The sequence below is a fragment of the Salmo salar genome, chromosome 01 (assembly GCF_965601325.2).
Source record: "Salmo salar chromosome 01, fSalSal1, whole genome shotgun sequence".
NCBI lineage: Eukaryota > Metazoa > Chordata > Actinopteri > Salmoniformes > Salmonidae > Salmo > Salmo salar.
The window spans coordinates 91,895,351-91,917,803 of NC_138291.1; the positions used below are offsets into that span (position 1 = coordinate 91,895,351).

The 22,453-nt window shown below is 44.5% G+C and overlaps 2 protein-coding genes across 4 annotated transcripts in view; one reads left to right on the forward strand and one right to left on the reverse strand.

Moving 5' to 3' along the window:
* Positions 1 to 1,103, forward strand: part of LOC106609945 (ubiquitin carboxyl-terminal hydrolase 42) — a 27,997-nt gene extending 26,894 nt beyond the window's left edge. For both annotated transcript variants that reach the window (XM_014209004.3, XM_014209013.3), the window contains exon 18: positions 32 to 1,103. The gene's annotated coding sequence lies outside the window, so the exon portion shown is untranslated. The remainder of the gene's footprint in view (positions 1 to 31) is intronic.
* A 1,269-nt stretch (positions 1,104 to 2,372) lies between these two features.
* The window catches only part of LOC106609966 (cytohesin-3), a 59,074-nt gene continuing 38,993 nt past the window's right edge, over positions 2,373 to 22,453 (reverse strand). For both annotated transcript variants that reach the window (XM_014209044.2, XM_014209051.3), the window contains exons 8-13: positions 16,178 to 16,326; positions 15,983 to 16,094; positions 10,440 to 10,516; positions 9,836 to 9,907; positions 9,478 to 9,632; positions 2,373 to 2,816 (exon numbers count right to left, since the gene is read on the reverse strand). In XM_014209044.2, the coding sequence (XP_014064519.1) occupies positions 2,744 to 2,816; positions 9,478 to 9,632; positions 9,836 to 9,907; positions 10,440 to 10,516; positions 15,983 to 16,094; positions 16,178 to 16,326 (638 nt within the window). In that variant the 3' untranslated portion in view covers positions 2,373 to 2,743. The remainder of the gene's footprint in view (positions 2,817 to 9,477; positions 9,633 to 9,835; positions 9,908 to 10,439; positions 10,517 to 15,982; positions 16,095 to 16,177; positions 16,327 to 22,453) is intronic.

The following is a 22,453-nucleotide window of genomic DNA, read 5'->3' on the forward strand; positions in this document are numbered from 1 at the left end:
GCAAACCTGACATCTTTCCCTCTCATTGCAGACTTGGAATACTTTACTTTAAATATCAACCTTTATATAAAAGTGAAATTCAACGGCAACAGGAATGTCATCCCGAATATTTGAACGTGGTGCTGTATTATTGGGAATATACTGTATTTTTACCACATGAGAAATTAAGATTCTACTAGATTCTCTTTTTTAAAGATTTTTTTTTTCAAATTCACTCTTCAGCGGTGTACACTTGTCACTCAATGTACATTATGATAAATAATTAACAAAAGAATAAGCTGCACAGTGGAAGACTCAGGACTTTGTTCAAACGAGACTTATTCCTCCTCAGAGAACTGATCAACTGGTTAAATAATCCAAAAAGAGGAAGACGAATAGTTTTGTTGCCTAGGAGATGACCTGTTTGATAGGACATCAGTTGGCTACAAGTTTGTCACCATTATCCACATATCTGTATAGGTGGAGGTATAAAACCTCTCTGATGGAGGGAAATGTTATGGAGTGAGTAGTGTCTGGAGAAGGAGGAGCTGGCCTGGGCCCCATGCAGCTGGGCTGTTGTGACTACATGTGCACTTAACACAACTCCACCTACCCTGGAGAGACTTCAGGACAGCTCTTTGTTACTTTCTAAAGCCTAAGATCGTCTCTCTGAATCCTTCACAGGAGAAGAAAGATTTCCCTCGCTCTCACTGAGATTTCCAATGATTTTAACTTGTTATTCAAGCATGAAAAAAAAGCGGAAAATTAATCATGTTACCACTTATGGCTTTGGACCTGTGTTTCTGCTTTTAAACAAATTCTGTTTTCTAGCATCCATAACAAATACTGTGAATTTAATTTTGAACTGTACTATCAGTTATTTTTTTTTATACATAAGTCCTGTATCAGGAATACAAATAGAGAATAGTTTTGTTTTAGAGAATTACCACGATGTAATTTAGACCTTGTTCTATGGACACAAGTCAGTGAAATGGGTAGGATGGTTTGCTTGTTTTGGTTTTTTTCTACCTAAAAACACAATGTTCATGTTAACATGTTTTTAGTTCTACAATAGCATGTCAAATTTATACATTGTACAAGGTATATAAAAAGCCGTAAATACATTTGCTAATGTCAAAGTAACTCATCTTACTTTGTTTACACACATTGTTTGTTGGAGTGAAAGCTGTTGATTAACTGGGCATGTACACACTGATGGGAATAGTGTCTGCCTTTGTATTGGACGGATGAAGTCCGTTCTCTGAATTTTGGTAAAAGATTTTGCTTATGAGCTATTGTTTAATTGATTGCTTTTAAGATCGTCAGACAAGACTGAAACACTCTGGATTCAAGGCTAACAGGCATAAGGTCATTTTTCATATTGGTTTCTAGGTTACACAATGACAGTGAGGGAGTTCAAACCAGGACTGGGTACTCAGTTCATAGTCACATGTCAGACTGGTCAGTGACACAGGGGAATATCTGAACATTCTATTTTATTCAAAATCCTCAACAGTTCAAAGGCTCCTGCAACGCTGAGAATCTTGTGAACTTTTACACAACTTGGACCTGTAGAAAGTTCACTGATCTGTCAGTTTCACCCTGGGGTGTTGTAGATCCAAACCTTGAGGCGCTCTTCAGTCTATCACTGAAGCGTTACAGATTGCGCGATAGAAATGAAAAGATCATTTCCGATTGAGCCGACATATGTGTTCACTGTACATGCAGGAACGTTGCCTTTGTATTTCAATCATGACGCTGAACTTCAGCGATCCAGATTGAGTTGAGCCCCTAGTGAGGAGTTGTTTCACCTTGAGCTGGCTTGGCTGTTACGTCATTATCTGTTTTTTAGAAATATGAACAATCTTTTTTTTCCTCCATTTGCTCTGAGGAGTTGGAGTTCAGGGTTTCTTCCACTGCAGTATGTACTCTGTAATGCTCAACTTTAAGCGGGTGTAGGCTAGCCATAACTTTTACATGCTACACAAATGATAAACATTATGTACAGTGTATATATACACACACACACTATGTAAAGATGAAAAAACATTTTTGTAATTAGAGAAAATAATATGAAAAATATTTTTTATAGTGGTGGACTTTGAATCAATAGATAAACTAGCTTTAGATAACTGTCCCACAAACATGACAATGTATTATAGCTCTAAGACAAAATGGCATCCTTCACCATAGAGATATCTCTCTGGCATGGGCATCTCATTGTTAAACAGAAATTGAAAAAAATAAAAACCCATCCCTATTGTATTAGTGTCAATCGTTTTAGGGGTGGAAAATCAGACCAGCTGATTCATAAATTGAGGCTCCTCCGACATTGAAATCATACTCAACTCACCCACTAGAGGGCAACAATATCCATGTTTCTTTGAGCCTGCTTATATGGCTGACGAAGCACAGACCATACTGTTTCTCATTGTGTCCTCACAATACTGTGCATTCACACTTCATAGAATTTACAGTTGTGTGAATTGTATTCACACATACATCTGAAAAGAAATTGATGACCAAAATATCAAGTGCCCTTCCCCATCTTGTCCTTTATCCATACTGATGAAGTGGAGAGGTGTAGCATCCAAAGTCAATTCCCCACTACATCTGGATCCCCTTACCCTGGTCTCTGCTGTGGCAGTCTAGCCATGTGTCCTGTCCCTGGGCTGAGTGAAAGAGACCCCCCTGGTCTCCTGGACAGACCGGGGTCTATGCTGGTGTCACTGATGATGGGGAGGGTGTGGCCAGGCGCTCCTCCTCACTTCTTATTGGCTATTCTCCGCTTCCTGGTTGCCAGCATGTCATAGAAAGGATCCCTGCTGATGCTTGCTCTGCAGAAAGAAGAGATTATTTTTCATAACCAGACAATGGTTGTGTATTACAGTAGCCTATGTACGTCTTCATGAGCAGGCGGGGGAATCATTTCCCCAGCTTTACCCTTCATGAGCAGGCGGGGAATCATTTCCCCAGCTTTACCCTTCATGAGCAGGCGGGGGAATCATTTCCCCAGCTTTACTACATTCAGTATCAGCACAGTTCACATTTTAACCTACATTGTTGTCCAAGAAAAACATTGCATTGCATCATTCTGCTCTGACAGAGGACCTCAGAGCTGTAACACAATCAAGCAGTTTCTCATTTGTATTTATTATGGATCCCCATTAGTTCCTGCCAAGGCAGCAGCTACTATTCCTGGGGTCCATCAAAATTAAAGCAGTTATACATTCACAACACACTAAGTGTGTGCCCTCAGGCCCCTACTCTACTACCACATATCTACAAAATCCATGGGTACGTGTGTATAGTGCGTATGTTATTGTGTGTTTGTATGCATGTTTGTGTTGCTTCACAGTCCCCGCTGTTCCAAAAGGTGTATTTTTCTGTTATTTTTTAAATTTAATTATACTGCTTGCATGAGTTACTTGATGTGGAATAGAGTTCCATGTAGTCATGGCTCTGTGTAGTACTGTGCACTTCCCAAATTCTGTTCTGGACATGAACTGTGAAGAGACCTCGTGGCATGTCTTGTAGGGTATGCATGGGTGTCCGAGCTGTGTGCCAGTAGTTCAAACAGACACCTTGGTGCACTCAACATGTCAATACCTCTTATAAATACAAGTAGTGATGAAATCTCTCCTCCACTTTCAGCCAGGAGAGATTGACATGCATATTATTAATATTAGCTCTCTGTGTACATCCAAGGACCAGCTGTGCTGCCCCGTTCTGAGCCAATTGCAATTTTCCCAAGTCCCTCTTTGTGGCACCTGACCACACGACTGAACAGTAGTCTAGGTGAGACAAAACCAGAGGCTGTAGGACCTGCCTTGTTGATAGTACTGTTAAGAAGGCAGAGTAGCGCTTTATTATGGACAGACTTCTCTCCGTCTTAGTTACTGTTGTATCAATATGTTTTGACCATGACAGTTTAAAATCCAGGGTTAGTCACCTCAACTTGCTCAATCACCACATTATTCATTACAAGATTTAGTTAAGGTTTAGTGAATGATTTGTCCAAAATACAATGCTTTTAGTTTTTGAAATATTTAGGACTAACTTATTCTTTGCCACCCATTCTGAAACGAACGGCAGCTCTGAGTGTGTCCATGTATGTGGATGACGCAACACTATACACGTCAGCTACTACAGCGACTGAAATCACTGCAACACTTAACAAAGTCAGTGGCATGTCATTAGTAAAAATTGAAAAGAGTTGACAGGACATTAGTGCAGATGGTCTAGACTATAATACACCCCTATTTTCCCTTGGAGACTGCAGAGGGGAAAACCGATAGAGGTCCAAGCCTTGCATCCAACGGGACCGTAATAGGGCCAAGTAATTCACTGCTTTCCTGGCAGTAGGAACACAGGACATGCTGGGATGGCCGTTCGGTGTGTGTATCATGCTGACCACAGGGGAGACTGAAGCGGACTCAGAGTACAGAGAGGGTGTGTGTGAGGTAAAGCAACCCAGGTCTGGCCTCTTCTGCACAGTCTGTCACACTGTCTCAGTCTGACAGCTACAACAATGGAGTCCTATAAAGTTGACCTATGGCTGAGATTTCATACAGGGCTGGTATGGACTAGGATTGGCACTGGTTTCCCCAATTCTCCCACTGTAAACTCATTTTCCAACATCCTATCTAAAGTTATGATCATTGCAGAACTAAAGTTGACATAATCATGTTCCCCTGTGTATGGCATCCACTTCATCCAAACAAGCTTGCCAATAAGGTTGTGGCACGAGCAGAAAAATCTATTCTGTTGGTTCTAATGGAAACCCAGCGTTCAATCCTAATGGTGTTTCTATATCTTCATGCCTGATGAGAGCATCATATAATATGATTTCCCCAGCCGATATTGATCATTGGAAAGCTCAGCTGAGAGGAGCTATGATCAATCACCCTCTGGGTCCAATTTAACACAGCACTTTCATCATTATTTCTCTCCTTAACTAGACAGCATTAGTGTCTGATAAATAGTGTGGATTTTGCAAAAACATGAAGAGAAATGAATTGAGGCAGAATGCTAGAAAAAGAGAGTAGTGTGTGTGTTCTAGCTCTCCTGCCTACAGGACAATCTACAGGGTTTCCATGGAGAGTTCATCAATGAGCTTGACGCCTTGATAAGTTCCTTTCCTGAGGATGGCTCACCCCTCACAATTCTGGGTGACTTTAACCTCCCTACGTCTGTCTACCTTTGACTCATTTCTCTCTGCCTCCTTTCCACTCCTCTCCTCTTTTGGCCTCACCCTCTCATCGTCCCCCCCTACTCACAAGGCAGGCAATACGCTTGACCTCATCTTTACTAGATGCTGTTCTTCTACCAATCTCACTGCAACTCCCCTCCAAGTCTCCGACCACTACCTTGTATCCTCTTCCCTCTCGCACTCCTCCAACACTACCCACTCTGCCCCTACTCAGATGGTATTGCGCCGTCACAACCTTCTCTCTCCTGCTACTCTCTCCTCTTCCATCCTATCATCTCGTCCCTCTGCTCAATCCTTCTCCAACCAATCTCCTGATTCTGCCTCCTCAACCCTCCTCTCCTCCCTTTCTGCATCCTTTGACTCTCTATGTCCCCTATCCTCCCGACTGGCTCGGTCCTCCCCTCCTGCTCCGTGGCTTGACGACTCATTGCGAGCTCACAGAACAGGGCTCCGGGCAGCCGAGCGGAAATGGAGGAAAACTAGCCTCCCTGCGGACCTGGCATCTTTTCACTCCCTCCTCTCCACATTTTCTTCCTCCGTTTCTGCTGCTAAAGCCACTTTCTACCTCTAAATTCCAAGCATCTGCCTCTAACCCTAGGAAGCTCTTTGCCACCTTCTCCCTCCTGAATCCCCCCCCCCCCCCCCCTCTCTGCGGATGACTTCGTCAACCATTTTGAAAAGAAGGTCGATGACATCCGATCCTCGTTTGTTAACCTGTTTGGGCTAGGGGGCAGTATTGAGAATTTTGGAAAAAATATGTGCCCATTTTTAACTGCCTCCTACACCAACTCAGAAGCTAGAATATGCATATTATTGTTCAGGTTTGGATAGAAAACACCCTAAAGTTTCTAAAACTGTTTGAATGGTGTCTGTGAGTATAACAGAACTCCTATGGCAGGCAAAAACCTGACAAGGTTTCATGCAGGAAGTGGCCTGTCTGACAAGGAGTCGTGCATCTTGCATCTGTTTATTGAAAAGTAAGGATCTTAGCTGTAACGTGACAATTCCCAGGGCTCCAATAGGCTCTCAGGACGCGGGAAAATCATGAAGGTTGACGAGGCAGCCTCAGGCTGAAACAGATTATCGCTTTATTCAAGTGTCCCATTAGGTGACAATGGGATGAGGCGCGTGCGCGATTAGCCCCCGTGGAGTATTTTAATTCGGCTGTTTAGTTTATTGCAGATTCCTGGTCGGAATATTATCGCTTTTCTACGAGATAAATGGCATAAAAATTGGTTTTAAACAGCGGTTGACATGCTTCGAAGTATGGCAATGGAATATTTAGAAATTTTTTGTCACGCCATGCGCTATGCTCGTGACCGTGGATTACCATTCTGATAGTGTCTAGAACTCACGAACAAAACGTCGCTGTTTGGATATAACGATGGATTATTTGGGACCAAACCTACATTTGTTATTGAAGAAGTAGTCCTGGGACTGCATTCTGACGAAGAACAAGAAAGGTAAGAACATTTTTCTTATAGGAAATGTGATTTTGGTGAAGGCTGAACTGCGTGGGTGTCTAAATAGCTAGCCCTGTGATGCCGGGCTATGTACTTAGAATATTGCAAAATGTGCTTCATCCGAAAAGCTATTTTAAAATCGGACATATCGAGTGCATAGAGGAGTTCTGTATCTATAATTCTTAAAATAATTGTTATGCTTTTTGTGAACGTTTATCGTGAGTAATTTAGCAAACTGTTAGTAAATTCCCCGGAAGTTTGCGGGGGGGTATGCTTTTTCTGAACGTCACATGCTAATGTAAAAAGCTGTTTTTTTATATAAATATGAACTTGATTGAACAGACATGCATGTATTGTATAACATAATGTCCTAGGTGTGTCATCTGATGAAGATCATAAAAGGTTTGTGCTGCATTTAGCTGTGGTTTGGGTTTTTGTGACATCATATGCTAGCTTGAAAAATGGGTGTCTGATTATTTCTGTCTGGGTACTCTCCTGACATAATCTAATGTTTTGCTTTCGTTGTAAAGCCTTTTTGAAATCGGACAGTGTGGTTAGATTAAGGAGAGTCTTGTCTTTAAATAGCTGTAAAATAGTCATATGTTTGAGAAATTGAAGTAATAGTATTTCAAACGATTCAAAAATCGCGCCACTGAATTTCAGGTGGCTGTTACGTAGGTGGGACGAATTCGTCCCGCCTTGCCCATAGAGGTTAAGTCAAACGACACCACTGGTCCTGCTCACACTGCCCTACCCTATGCTTTGATCTCTTTCTCCCCCCTCTCTCCAGATGAAATCTTGCGACTTGTGACGGCCGGCCGCCCAACAACCTGCCCGCTTGACCCTATCCCCTCCTCTCTTCTCCAGACCATTTCCGGAGACCTTCTCCCTTACCTCACCTCGCTCATCAACTCATCCTTGACCGCTGGCTACGTCCCTTCCATCTTCAAGAGAGCGAGAGTTGCACCCCTTCTCAAAAAACCTACACTCGATCCCTCCGATGTCAACAACTACAGACCAGTATCCCTTCTTTCTTTCTTTCCTCTCCAAAACTCTTGAGCGTGCCGTCCTTGGCCAGCTCTCTTGCTATCTCTCTCAGAATTACCTTCTTGATCCAAATCAGTCAGGTTTCAAGACTGGTCATTCAACTGAGACTGCTCTTCTCTGTGTCACGGAGGCTCTCCGCACTGCTAAAGCTAACTCTCTCTCCTCCACTCTCATCCTTCTAGACCCATCTGCTGCCTTTGATACTGTGAACCATCAGATCCTCCTCTCCACCCTCTCCGAGTTGGGCATCTCCGGCACGGCTCACACTTGGATTGCGTCCTACCTGACAGGTCGCTCCTACCAGGTGGCATGGCGAGAATCCGTCTCCTCACCACTGGTGTCCCCCAGGGCTCAGTTCTAGGCCCTCTCCTATTCTCGCTATACACCAAGTCACTTGGCTCTGTCATATCCTCACATGGTCTCTCCTATCATTGCTACGCAGACGACACAAAATTAATCTTCTCCTTTCCCCCTTCTGATAACCAGGTGGCGAATCGCATCTCTGCATGTCTGGCAGACATATCAGTGTGGATGACGGATCACCACAAGCTGAACCTCGGCAAGACGGAGCTACTCTTCCTCCCGGGGAAGGACTGACCGTTCCATGATCTCGCCATCACGGTTGACAACTCACGGTCCTCCTCCCAGAGTGCTAAGAGCCTTGGCGTGACCCTGGACAACACCCTGTCGTTCTCCGCTAACATCAAGGCGGTGACCCGATCCTGTAGGTTCATGCTCTACAACATTCGCAGAGTACGACCCTGCCTCACACAGGAAGCGGCGCAGGTCCTAATCCAGGCACTTGTCATCTCCCGTCTGGATTACTGCAACTCGCTGCTGGCGGGGCTCCCTGCCTGTGCCATCAAAACCCTACAACTCATCCAGAACGCCGCAGCCCGTCTGGTGTTCAACCTTCCCAAGTTCTCTCACGTCACCCCGCTCCTCCGCACACTCCACTGGCTTCCAGTTGAAGCTCGCATCTGCTACAAGACCATGGTGCTTGCCTACGGAGCTGTGAGGGGAACGGCACCTCCGTACCTTCAGGCTCTGATCAGTCCCTACACCCAAAGAAGGGCACTGCGTTCATCCACCTCTGGCCTGCTCGCCTCCCTACCTCTGCGGAAGCACAGTTCCCGCTCAGCCCAGTCAAAACTGTTCGCTGCTCTGGCACCCCAATGGTGGAACAAGCTCCCTCACGACGCCAGGACAGCGGAGTCAATCACCACCTTCCGGAGACACCTGAAACCCCACCTCTTTAAGGAATACCTGGGATAGGATTAAGTAATCCTTCTAACCCCCCCACAAAAAGATATAGATGTACTATTGTAAAGTGGTTGTTCCACTGGATATCATGAGGTGAATGCACCAATTTGTAAGTCGCTCTGGATAAGAGCGTCTGCTAAATGACGTAAATGTAAATGTCTTTATCAAACAGAAACCCATTTAACCTCCAGAGAGCTCAGAGCAACTCCGAGCCCAGTCTTGTCTACCGCACACTGAGAAAGTGAGCCTCTCAGCCATATGGGTTAGTCTGTCACACAGTTACATCAAAGAGTTCACACATGGTGCTGTGTGTGAAGACCAACCCATCTTCAAAGAAGCGTCAGTGGATACATACATACTGGTTTAATCCTAGCTTTGCCATTGAATCGTTGAGATTCACTGGTGTCTCCTAACAGATGACTATGGGCTTTGGACCCAGGTGAGTAATATCTGTTGTGTTTACATGGGGGTAAAACTCCCAAAACCTTAGGTGGGTTACAGCCAAAAACATACTTGATGGATTTGATCCACTCTTCCTTCTCCTCTGTGGTGGGCGCTGATATCCTGTACACTGTGTGGTTGCCCTCGACGACCCGGCCGTCCGCCTCAGTCTTACACGCCTTGATCAGCGAACCCTTGTGGTTGGGGTTGTAGAGCTCGAAACAGTTCTGATTGGACAACAGGGTCCAAAATAGAGAGAGGTGAGAGTACAGAACTAGTTACGGTGAAGACAAATAATTAGTTACGGTGAAGAGGGACAGTGAGTCCCGGTGAAGAGGGACAGTGAGTCCCGGTGAAGAGGGACTAGAAGTGTTCAGTGCTTTATTAGCCCTTTCTTAGAAAGTGTTTCAGTATATTTTGAGGAACTTACAGGTTTCCTGGGCTCATCCACCTCTCTTATACTGAGGTTCTCCAAAGGAATGATCCCACGAGGTTCCTTGTCCTGCAGACATGAAGAACCCATTCATTTATTTAATATGTAGCCACACAGCATATACTTACAGGCCAATTGTTTTGTGCAGCTGGTTCAATAACTAAAAAACACATTTGTAATGTGTGTTATTCACATAAGTGTGTATAAATCAGCAATATTCAACTGTATGAGGAAGTTACTTATGGGAGAAGTAACCCAATCCGACAGTGGGCTTCTATTGTGTCTGGGGGCTGAGGAGACCTTGAACAGAACAGCCCGGTCTTTCTCTTAATGAGAGAACACAGCAGGGAGGGGACGTCCAGGGACTGGGCTCAGTGCTGGGAGTGGGCTCTAAGCTGTGGTGTGTTGGGGCTGTGCTCTCATCAGTGTGTATAGGATAATAGGGGGGGGGGGGGGGTCTGGGCTAGGCCAGATGTGCAGCAGACCTCCCAGATGGTTCCATGCATTGTGTTAATTGCTGGACCATGGTGCATGTAGGTCAAATGGCCAGGCTGCATCTGCTACGGAGGTCTCTCATTGATAAAACCACACACTAACTTACCGTTGTGTATTCAAAGTAGTACAGGCAGTTGTCAGTCAGAATGAACCACCGTCTCTTCCAGGTCTTCACTCTTCCACCTGTAGAGAAATATACCAGACATGTTGAGTAACAACAGTTACATCCTCAGAGAGACATGTTGAGTAACAACAGTTACATCCTCAGAGAGACATGTTGAGTAACAACAGTTACATCCTCAGAGAGACATGTTGAGTAACAACAGTTACATCCTCAGAGAGACATGTTGAGTAACAACAGTTACATCCTCAGAGAGACATGTTGAGTAACAACAGTTACATCCTCAGAGAGACATGTTGAGTAACAACAGTTACATCCTCAGAGAGAGACATGTTGAGTAACAACAGTTACATCCTCAGAGAGAGACATGTTGAGTAACAACAGTTACATCCTCAGAGAGAGACATGTTGAGTAACAACAGTTACATCCTCAGAGAGAGACATGTTGAGTAACAACCACAGACAAGGAAGAGCCATTGGCCAAGCCATGCAGAGAGGCAGTGCTGTAGGCTACACAGCCAATGAGGTGATACATTTCTATCTGCAATACTAACCGTAATGTATAGAGTTCACCTGATTCCCTATATTCTACATGATATCTGTTCTAGGCAATCTATTTCTAACTGAATGTTCTGTAATGTTGCACCCTCCTGAATATACCCTAGCATGGCATGTGGATGCTAATCTCTTGGGCATATACAATACTATGGGAAAGGGTTTAGATGGAGGCTGCTTAATGTCGACCTTTCAGCAACCAGCAAAGCCTTTCTCATAGACTAATTTCAGTGCAAACTGCAACAGCAATTATGAACATTTCCTTTGAGACAGACAGACTAGCCTATAGTCCAGCCCTCAGACTGTAGGGTACTCTTCCTATCTGATTGGCAGTCTGTCCATTAGGCTGATTCAATCAGGGGCCCAATATCTCCCACCCCTCAGCCTCCCTAGAGGTCCCAAAGCAGTTCAGGTATTGCTTGTGAAAACAGTGAAAATGTGGGTTGAATTTGGGGAGAAATCCCAGAAATGCAGCCGGAGCTGGGGAGCGTGGTTCATTGGTCAGGGGTGGCAATGCATTCAGACTGACATCACAGTATACCCAGCCCACTGCATAATAAAGACATTTGCCTCTTAAAAGTGATACATCTTAATTTTATTTCATTATTTTGCAGATATAAAGTGAAAAGAGAGGGACAATTACTCATTCCGCATTTCTGTAACATACACTAGTAAGCGAGTTTACTGCAATGAGTTTACTTGTTTAAATTCCTGATCAAGTACTAACAATCAATACAAAATGGGGATGTGGTCCCATTTTATAGAAGCATTCATCATAGTCTGAACTCAGTTCTTTTCACTTGGCCAAATCCCTCTCTGTACCGGGAAGCCAGTCTGTCCGGCCAACCAGGGAGTGTGAGGAACAACATACAATTCTCAGACGCTGCATTTTTTCAGGAAGAATATCTCCTTAATGATATGGAGTTAGCATTAACTCTTCGAGTCAAGCCTTTGTCAGCAGATAAATGCAGATAATTCTCTACAGTTGTCCAGATTAAAGGATTATTTGAGTTTGTTAATTAAACCAAAATGATGCAAGCAGTCAATAATCCATGTAATTATAAGTAATACTATGTTAGTATACTTATGATTACTATAGTATTACTCTGGTATTATTATACTTTATATTTTAGGGGGTGGATCAGGGCCAAGAAACACAAGCAATGGACATTAGACCGGTGGAAATCTGTCCTTTGGTCTGATGAGTCCAAATTTGAGATTTTTGGTTCCAACCGACATGTCTTTGTGAGACACAGAGTAGGTGAACAGATGATCACCACATGTGTGGTTCCCACCGTGAAGCATGGAGGTGTGATGCTGTGGGGATGCTTTGCTGGTGACACCGTCTGTGATTTATTTAGAATTCAAGGCACACTTAACCAGCATGACTACCACAGCATTCTGCAGCGATACACCATCCCATCTGGTTTGCACTTAGTCCCACTATCATTTGTTTTTCAACAGGACAATGACCCCAAAAACACCTCCAGGCTGTGTAAGGGTTATTTGACCAAGAAGGAGAGTGATGGAGTGCTGCATCAGATGACCTAGCCTCCACAAATCACCCAACATTATCCTAAACCATCTCAAATTGGGTTGAGTTGCAGAGACTGCAGAGTGAAGGAAAAGCAACCATTGATCATCCTTGAGATGTTCTACAATTTGATTCCACCTGTGGTAAATTCAATTGATTGGACATGATTTGGAAAGGCACAAACCTGTCTATATAAAGGTCCCACAGTTGTCAGTGCATGTAAGAGTAATAACCAAGCCATGAGGTTGAAGGAATTGTCTGTGGAGGTCCGAGACGGGATTGTGTCGAGGCACAGATCTGGGGAAGAGTACCAACACATTTCTGCAGCATTGAAGATCCAAGAACACAGTGGCCTCCATCATTCTTAAATGGAAGAAGTTTGGAAACACCAACTCTTCCTAGAGCTGGCCGCACAGCCAAAATGAGCAATCTGGGGAGAAAGGCCTTGGTCAGGGAGGTGAAGAACCCGATGGTCACTCTAACAGCGCTCCAAAGTTCCTCTGTGGAGATGGGAGAACCTTCCAGAATGACAACCATCTCTGCAGCACTCCACCAATCAGGCCTTTATGGTAGAGTGGCCAGACGGAAGACACTCCTCAGTAAAAGGCACATGACAGCCCGCTTGGAGTTTGCCAAAAGGCACCTAAAGACTCTCAGACCATGAGAAACAAGAATCTCTGGTCCGATGAAACCAAGATTGAATTCTTTGGCCTGAATGCCAAGCATCATGTCTGGAGAAAACCTGGCACCATCCCTACGGTGAAGCATGGTGGTGGCAGCATCATGCTGTGATGTTTTTCAGCAGCAGGGACTGGGAGACTAGTCAGGATTGAGGGAAAGATGAACAGAGCAAAGTATAGAGAGAGATCCTTGATGAAAACCTGCTATAGAGCAGTCAGGGCTTTAGACTGGGGCAAAGGTTCAGCTTCCAACAGGACAACAACCCTAAGCACACAGCCAAGACAACACAGGAGTGCCTTCAGGACAAGTCTCTGAATGTCCTTGAATGGCCCAGCCAGAGCCTGGACTTAAACCTGATCGAACATCTCTGGAGAAAGCTGAAAATGGCTGTGCAGCGACGCTCCCCATCCAACCTGACAGCACTGCAGAGAAATTCCCCAAATACAGGTGTGCCAAGCTTGTAGCGTCATACCCAAGAAGACTCGAGGCTGTAATCGCTGCCAAAGGTGCTTCAACAAAGTACTGAGTGAAGGGTCTGAATAATTATGTAAATGTAATATCAGTTTACACATTTATGAATTAGCACAAATTTCTAAACAACCTGTTTTTGCTTTGTCATTATTGATGAGTGAAAAAAAACCAATCCATTTTAGAATAAGGCTGTAACCTAACAAAATGTGAAAAAAGTCAAGGGGTCTGAATACTTTCCAAAGGCACTGTAACTACCCGACAGGCTGCAGTAATGACCCATTTACCTACCCGACAGGCTGAGGTAATGACCCATTTACCTACCCGACAGGCTGCGGTAATGACCCATTTACCTACCCGACAGGCTGCGGTAATGACCCATTTACCTACCCGACAGGCTGCGGTAATGACCCATTTACCTACCCGACAGGCTGCGGTAATGACCCATTTACCTACCCGACAGGCTGCGGTAATGACCCATTTACCTACCCGACAGGCTGCGGTAATGACCCATTTACCTACCCGACAGGCTGCGGTAATGACCCATTTACCTACCCGACAGGCTGCGGTAATGACCCATTTACCTACCCGACAGGCTGCGGTAATGACCCATTTACCTACCCGACAGGCTGCGGTAATGACCCATTTACCTACCTGACAGGCTGCGGTAATGACCCATTTACCTACCCGACAGGCTGCAGTAATGACCCATTTACCTACCCGACAGGCTGCAGTAATGACCCATTTACCTACCCGACAGGCTGCAGTAATGACCCATTTACCTACCCGACAGGCTGCAGTAATGACCCATTTAACTACCTGACAGGCTGCGGTAATGACCCATTTACCTACCTGACAGGCTGCAGTAATGACCCATTTACCTACCTGACAGGCTGCAGTAATGACCCATTTACCTACCCGACAGGCTGCAGTAATGACCCATTTAACTACCTGACAGGCTGCGGTAATGACCCATTTACCTACCTGACAGGCTGCAGTAATGACCCATTTACCTACCCGACAGGCTGCGGTAATGACCCATTTACCTACCCGACAGGCTGCGGTAATGACCCATTTAACTACCCGACAGGCTGCAGTAATGACCCATTTAACTACCCGACAGGCTGCAGTAATGACCCATTTAACTACCCGACAGGCTGCAGTAATGACCCATTTAACTAAATCATAAAAACCAAGGTGGCTAACAGGCAGCTCCTTCCAAAAGGATGCTAAAATTAGCATACAGATGTAATGCATGCAACTCCGAGATGAAAACAAACTAAAATTATCTGGCAAGCGCAGCCGGTGGGATGGAAAGAGGGGGATCCCAATGGATAGATAGGTTTCATCCCAAATGGCACTCTACAATATAGTGCACTATTTTCACCAGTAGTGCACTATATAGGAGGCCATTTGAGACGCACCCAGATAGGAGGAGGAAGTAGGAAGCAGCAGGATGCGTTTCAGGCCTGGAGGGCAGCAGCAAGATATGTTTTTGAGGCCTGGAGGGCAGCAGCATGTGTGTTTCAGGCCTGGAGGGCAGCAGCAGGATGAACTCAGAACACCACAAGATCAACACATACTGTAGCATACAGAACACATTCTCCAAGTGCAAACCCATGACCAAAATTAAATAAATGCACCCCTTCCTTGGGCCTTATTTAAGCTAGATTCTATAATAACTAGGCCCCTGAGTTTTTCCTGGTCAGGTCAGCAAGCTAATAGATGAGCACTAACCAGCTAGCAGCTGATACATCTGTTGACTAAGAAGATTAACCACTAGATCTACATGTTAGCATGGGTCCTCAGGATGAGGCAGCTGCAGGGAGGGAGGGAAGGTTGGGAGAGAAGTTGTCCCTAACCACAGATCTAGGATCAGTTTACGGCCACCCTCAAGCCTAATCTTAATTAATATATTTGACCCTGTATCAGTAGTTAGGGGCAACTTCTACTGGGATCGAGGAGGGGTACCTACCTCCTAGTGCAGAGTAAGAAGAAACAGCCAGTCACAGAACAGAAAGGTGACAGGTCAAAGGGTGTGAGGGAAAACAAGAGGGCACATTTAACAGTAAGGGCATAAACCAAGGACAGAGAGAGAAGCAGCTGAGTCACAGACCATGCTTGGAGTGAGAGAGAAAAGACAAGAATGAGACAGTAGTGCAGAAATAATACGAGTTGTTTTTCACATTGCTAACATTAGATCATATCCTGAGATCATAGCCATCTGCACAAAAATGTAGTGAAAAAGGATAGGATATAGAATATTTGGAGTTATGTTGGTCGTCACTCACCTAGTTTCAGTAGCCATCCCTCTCGGTCAGGGTTGAAGAACGTATGTGTCAGATCGTTGCCATCGTCCTCTGGGATTTTGAAGGGCTCATTTTTTATGCTGTCAAATAAATTCTGTCAAATAGAATACAAAAAAGGTTGAGTAATGGAAAAAACATTTGCTCTACACACGCACGCAAACACACGCACACTCTCACCCTGAGTAGTTCCTCTGGCAGGTCTCCTCCCTCGTTGATACCTCTGTTCATGGAGATGAATCTCTCTACAGGGGGCTTGTCTCTGACATTGGGGTTGTGCAGGCTGGTGTTCAACATAATGATGGCAAACGACAGCACATAACAGGTGTCTGCAGGAGGGAGAGAAGTAATGAATATTTAGTACTGATACACACCTCAGACATCTCGACCTTTCACTGAGGTTAACCAACGACGCCAGACACTAGTCAATTCATGAGCTTTGGGAAGAATTTTGTGGTCAATATCAATTATATCTGAATATTGATCTATAAACAACTTTTCTTCTCCTCTGCCCCCCTGCATGCATGACACGACTACTAGTAGAGACTCACTACAGTAGATCAACCTGGTTACCCAGCAGGGACTAGTCTACTGTTACTACTACTAGTAGAGACTCACTACAGTAGATCAACCTGGTTACCCAGCAGGGACTAGTCTACTGTTACTACTACTAGTAAAGACTCAATACAGTAGATCAACCTGGTTACCCAGCAGGGACTAGTCTACTGTTACTACTACTAGTAGAGACTCAATACAGTAGATCAACCTGGTTACCCAGCAGGGACTAGTCTACTGTTACTACTACTAGTAGAGACTCAATACAGTAGATCAACCTGGTTACCCAGCAGGGACTAGTCTACTGTTACTACTACTAGTAGAGACTCAATACAGTAGATCAACCTGGTGACCCAGCAGGGACTAGTCTACTGTTACTACTACTAGTAGAGACTCAATACAGTAGATCAACCTGGTTACCCAGCAGGGACTAGTCTACTGTTACTACTACTAGTAGAGACTCAATACAGTAGATCAACCTGGTTACCCAGCAGGGACTAGTCTACTGTTACTACTACTAGTAGAGACTCACTACAGTAGATCAACCTGGTTACCCAGCAGGGACTAGTCTACTGTTATTACTACTAGTAGAGACTCACTACAGTAGATCAACCTGGTTACCCAGCAGGGACTAGTCTACTGTTACTACTACTAGTAGAGACTCACTACAGTAGATCAACCTGGTTACCCAGCAGGGACTAGTCTACTGTTACTACTACTAGTAGAGACTCAATACAGTAGATCAACCTGGTTACCCAGCAGGGACTAGTCTACTGTTACTACTACTAGTAGAGACTCAATACAGTAGATCAACCTGGTTACCCAGCAGGGACTAGTCTACTGTTACTACTACTAGTAGAGACTCAATACAGTAGATCAACCTGGTTACCCAGCAGGGACTAGTCTACTGTTACTACTACTAGTAGAGACTCAATACAGTAGATCAACCTGGTTACCCAGCAGGGACTAGTCTACTGTTACTACTACTAGTAGAGACTCAATACAGTAGATCAACCTGGTTACCCAGCAGGGACTAGTCTACTGTTACTACTACTAGTAGAGACTCAATACAGTAGATCAACCTGGTTACCCAGCAGGGACTAGTCTACTGTTACTACTACTAGTAGAGACTCAATACAGTAGATCAACCTGGTTACCCAGCAGGGACTAGTCTACTGTTACTACTACTAGTAGAGACTCAATACAGTAGATCAACCTGGTTACCCAGCAGGGACTAGTCTACTGTTACTACTACTACTAGTAGAGACTCAATACAGTAGATCAACCTGGTTACCCAGCAGGGACTAGTCTACTGTTACTAGTAGAGACTCAATACAGTAGATCAACCTGGTTACCCAGCAGGGACTAGTCTACTGTTACTACTACTAGTAGAGACTCAATACAGTAGATCAACCTGGTTACCCAGCAGGGACTAGTCTACTGTTACTAGTAGAGACTCAATACAGTAGATCAACCTGGTTACCCAGCAGGGACTAGTCTACTGTTACTAGTAGAGACTCAATACAGTAGATCAACCTGGTTACCCAGCAGGGACTAGTCTACTGTTACTACTACTAGTAGAGACTCAATACAGTAGATCAACCTGGTTACCCAGCAGGGACTAGTCTACTGTTACTACTACTAGTAGAGACTCACTACAGTAGATCAACCTGGTTACCCAGCAGGGACTAGTCTACTGTTACTACTACTAGTAGAGACTCAATACAGTAGATCAACCTGGTTACCCAGCAGGGACTAGTCTACTGTTACTACTACTAGTAGAGACTCACTACAGTAGATCAACCTGGTTACCCAGCAGGGACTAGTCTACTGTTACTACTACTAGTAGAGACTCAATACAGTAGATCAACCTGGTTACCCAGCAGGGACTAGTCTACTGTTACTACTACTAGTAGAGACTCAATACAGTAGATCAACCTGGTTACCCAGCAGGGACTAGTCTACTGTTACTACTACTAGTAGAGACTCAATACAGTAGATCAACCTGGTTACCCAGCAGGGACTAGTCTACTGTTACTACTACTAGTAGAGACTCAATACAGTAGATCAACCTGGTTACCCAGCAGGGACTAGTCTACTGTTACTACTACTAGTAGAGACTCAATGTCTTTAAGTTATATATCCCCATAGAGTCAATTGACGCACCGTAACAACAAAAAAAAGCCATGAAAATCTGTAAATATAAACTCAAGTTCTGTTGTTTTTCTCTAAGTCCCCCAAAAGTGTCACGGGACTCGTCTGAAGGTAACCGGTACTGGTTTTTAAAAAAGTATGAAGGTAGTTTTTACCCCAAAAAAGGGTTAAATATATATTTCCTGAGCTTTCTTATATCTCCTAGATTTAGGACAAACACTTCAAAACCTTGTTTCTTATTATTTATTTGACTATGTTTTGCTATTTGAATGCGTTATTCAATGTGTTTCTATGGGCTATAGTAGTAAAGGCCAAAATCTGTGCACTAGGAGTTCTGGTACTGTTGTTCTGCTCTGTACATGACAGACTGTCTGTTCAACTCAGAGCAGAGACATGTCTGGTGTGAACAGAGCACAGATAACGGCACAGTCCAGCCCCTCTCTGAATGAACCCATGACTAGCATAGAAAATGAACTATAAAACCATTTACTACCTATTGTGGAAATAATATCCTTTCTCTGGCTCTTTTTCGTAAATAATTCCAGATTGTTTGGGGATAAGAAGTTGTGTGTCGAAATCCTGCATGGAGCCTTCGCCGTGCGCTGCCACTAAGAGCGCACCAGCTGTCAGGAAGGAGGAAGTAAATATGGCTCTTCGGTCCCTTTGTGAGAGCGGTCAGGCAGCAGTTCATGTGTGTGCGCCACTCATTACAGAAGCTTTGGTCATTTTCTATGTGCTTAGACTATAAAAGTTAGATCGCCTGTTTTATCATTCTACTCCCAATGTGTTTGGAACCGGTTGGGGCCGTTCAAACTTTGGCTCTTATGATTTACTAGAAACATTGTGGAGGACCGAGCACGCCCCCATTCTCATTGACAGGGCTGTAGTGGAGCAGGTTGAGAGCTTCAAGTTCCTTGGTGTCCACATCAACAACAAACTACAATCGTCCAAACACACCAAGACAGTTGTGAAGAGGGCACGACAAAGCCTATTCCCCCTCAGGAAACTAAAAAGATTTGGTATGGGTCCTCAAAAGGTTCTACAGCTGCAACATCGAGAGCATCCTGACTGGTTGTATCATTGCCTGGTACGGAAATTGCTCGGCCTCTGACCACAAGGCACTACAGAGGGTAGTGTGTACGGCCCAGTACATCACTGGGGCTAAGCTGCCTGCCATCCAGAACCTCTACACCTGGCGGTGTCAGAGGAAGGCCCTAAAAATTGTCAAAGACCCCAGCCACTCCAGTCATAGACTGTTCTCTCTACCGCCGCATGGCAAGCAGTACCGGAGTGCCAAGTCTAGGACAAAAAGGCTTCTCAACAGTTTTTACCCCCAAGCCATAAGACTCCTGAACAGGTAATCAAATGGCTACCCAGACTATTTGCATTGTGTGCACCCCCCAACCCCTCTTTTACGCTGATGCTACTCTCTTTATCATATATGCATAGTCACTTTAACTATATCTACATACTACCTCAATCAGCCTGACTAACCGGTGTCTGTATGTGGCCTCGCTACTGTATATAGCCTGTCTTTTTACTGTTGTTTTATTTCTTTACTTACCTATTGTTCACCCAATAAATGTTTTGCACTATTGGTTAGAGCCTGTAAGTAAGCATTTCACTGTAAGGTCTACACCTGTTGTATTCGGCGCACGTGACAAATAAACTTTGATTTGTCAAACAAACATGTGTATTGGACGGACAGACGAGTTCAACTCCAAGCCGGAAGTCAACCACTAAAACAGATTGCGCGCGAAGGCGATAGTCTCCTTTTCCCTCTCTCGCTTTACACTGAAGCCGACTCGCTCTTCTTGCGGTACGCACCCTTTGATGTTCAGTGCTGCTGGACAATTATTGCCCTGCAGTATGTATTTTGACATTTGTGTTCAGGGGAGTGTGCATTATTTTTGGATTGTAATTTGGCCTAGGAGACTTGGGACGTTTTTTTTTATTTTTTTTTTATTGGTCCACACACAATTTTCCTGGTATTTTAGAAGTGTTCCATCCCAAGAATAAATAATTTTTCCTCCAGGGCACTTGGCATTTCCCACCAAAACGGGAAGCATCATTCAAACACAGGAGGTTGGTGGCACCATAATTGGGGAGGACGGGCTTGTGGTAATGGCTGGAGTGGAATGTTATCAAACACATGGTTTCCTTGTGTTTGATGCCATTCCATTTGCTCCGTTCAAGCCATTATAATGAGCCATCCTCCCCTCAGCAGCCTCCACTGCGTGATTCAAAAGCATTTAAATATTGTATGTCTGGATATGATTAGAGCTTTGATCAGCATGAACATTCAAACCTGATACTACCTCAGGCTGAGGAGCCCTACATTAACTAACCTGATACTACCTCAGGCTGAGGAGCCCTACATTAACAACATTTAATGAGCCCAAGCCCAAATGATTGTGCCATTATCCAATACATATATGATCTAGGCTACTGCAAATTACGCGCGACAGAAAAACAAAAGCCCATAGATATCGCTAACTATATGATCTGTTGGGTAAATAAATGAAACTACCTCCAGTTGGCTAATCTTTGAGTGTGAACTGTATTACTGTACTGTATTATATGGACTGGAATTACACACATCATTCCAATCATGATAAAGCAGAAGAGAACGTGATTTTGGTGCAGCACATGCAGCCTACAAAGTTACAAGTATAGGCTATATTTTGAAATATCATAGTGCCTATTTGTATAATTAGTAGACTGACGCATATTAACTCAAAAAATAAAACGTCCCTTTTTTAGTACACTGTCTTTCAAAGATAATCCAAATAACTTAACAGATCTTCATTGTAAAAAGGGTTTAAACACAGTTTCCCATGCCTGTTCAATGAACCATAAACAATTAATGAACATACACCTGTGGAACGGTCGTTAAGACACTAACAGCTTACAGACGGTAGGCAATTAAGGTCACAGTTATGAAAACTTAGGACAATAAAGAGGCCTTTCTACTGACTCTGAAAAACACCAAAAGATAGCTGCCCATGGTCCCTGCTCATCTGCGTGAACATGCCTTAGGCATGCTGCAAGGAGGCATGAGGTCTGCAGCTGTGGCCAGGGAAATACATTGCAATGTCCATACTATGAGACACCTAAGACAGCGCGACAGGGAGACAGGATGGATAGCTGATCGTCCTCGCAGTGGCAGACCACGTGTAACACCTGCACAGGATCGGTACATCCGAACATCACACCTGCGGGACAGGTACAGGATGGCAACAACTGCCCGAGTTACACCAGGAACGCACAATCCCTCCATCAGTGCTCAGACTGGAGAGGCCGGACTGAGGGCTTGTAGGCCTGTTGTAAGGCAGGTCCTCACCAGACATCACCGGCAACAACGTCATCACCGGCAACAAACCCACCGTCGCTGGACTCTTCTCTGTGCTCTTCACTGACAAGTCGCGGTTTTGTCTCACCAGGGGTCGGATTTGCATTTATTGTCAAAGGAATGAGCGTTACACCGAGGCCTGTACTCTGGAGCGGGATCGATTTGGAGGTGGAGGGTCCGTCATGGTCTGGGGCGGTGTGTCACAGCGTCATCGGACTGAGCTTGTTGTCATTGCAGGCAATCTCAACCCCCCCAAGTCAATACTTTGTAGAGCCACCTTTTGCAGCTATTACAGCTGCATGTCCGTGACTTTTGGTGGGCTGCCCTCTCTTGGCAGGTTTGTTGTGGTGCCATATTATTTCCATGTATTTAATGGTGCTCTGTGGGATGTTCAA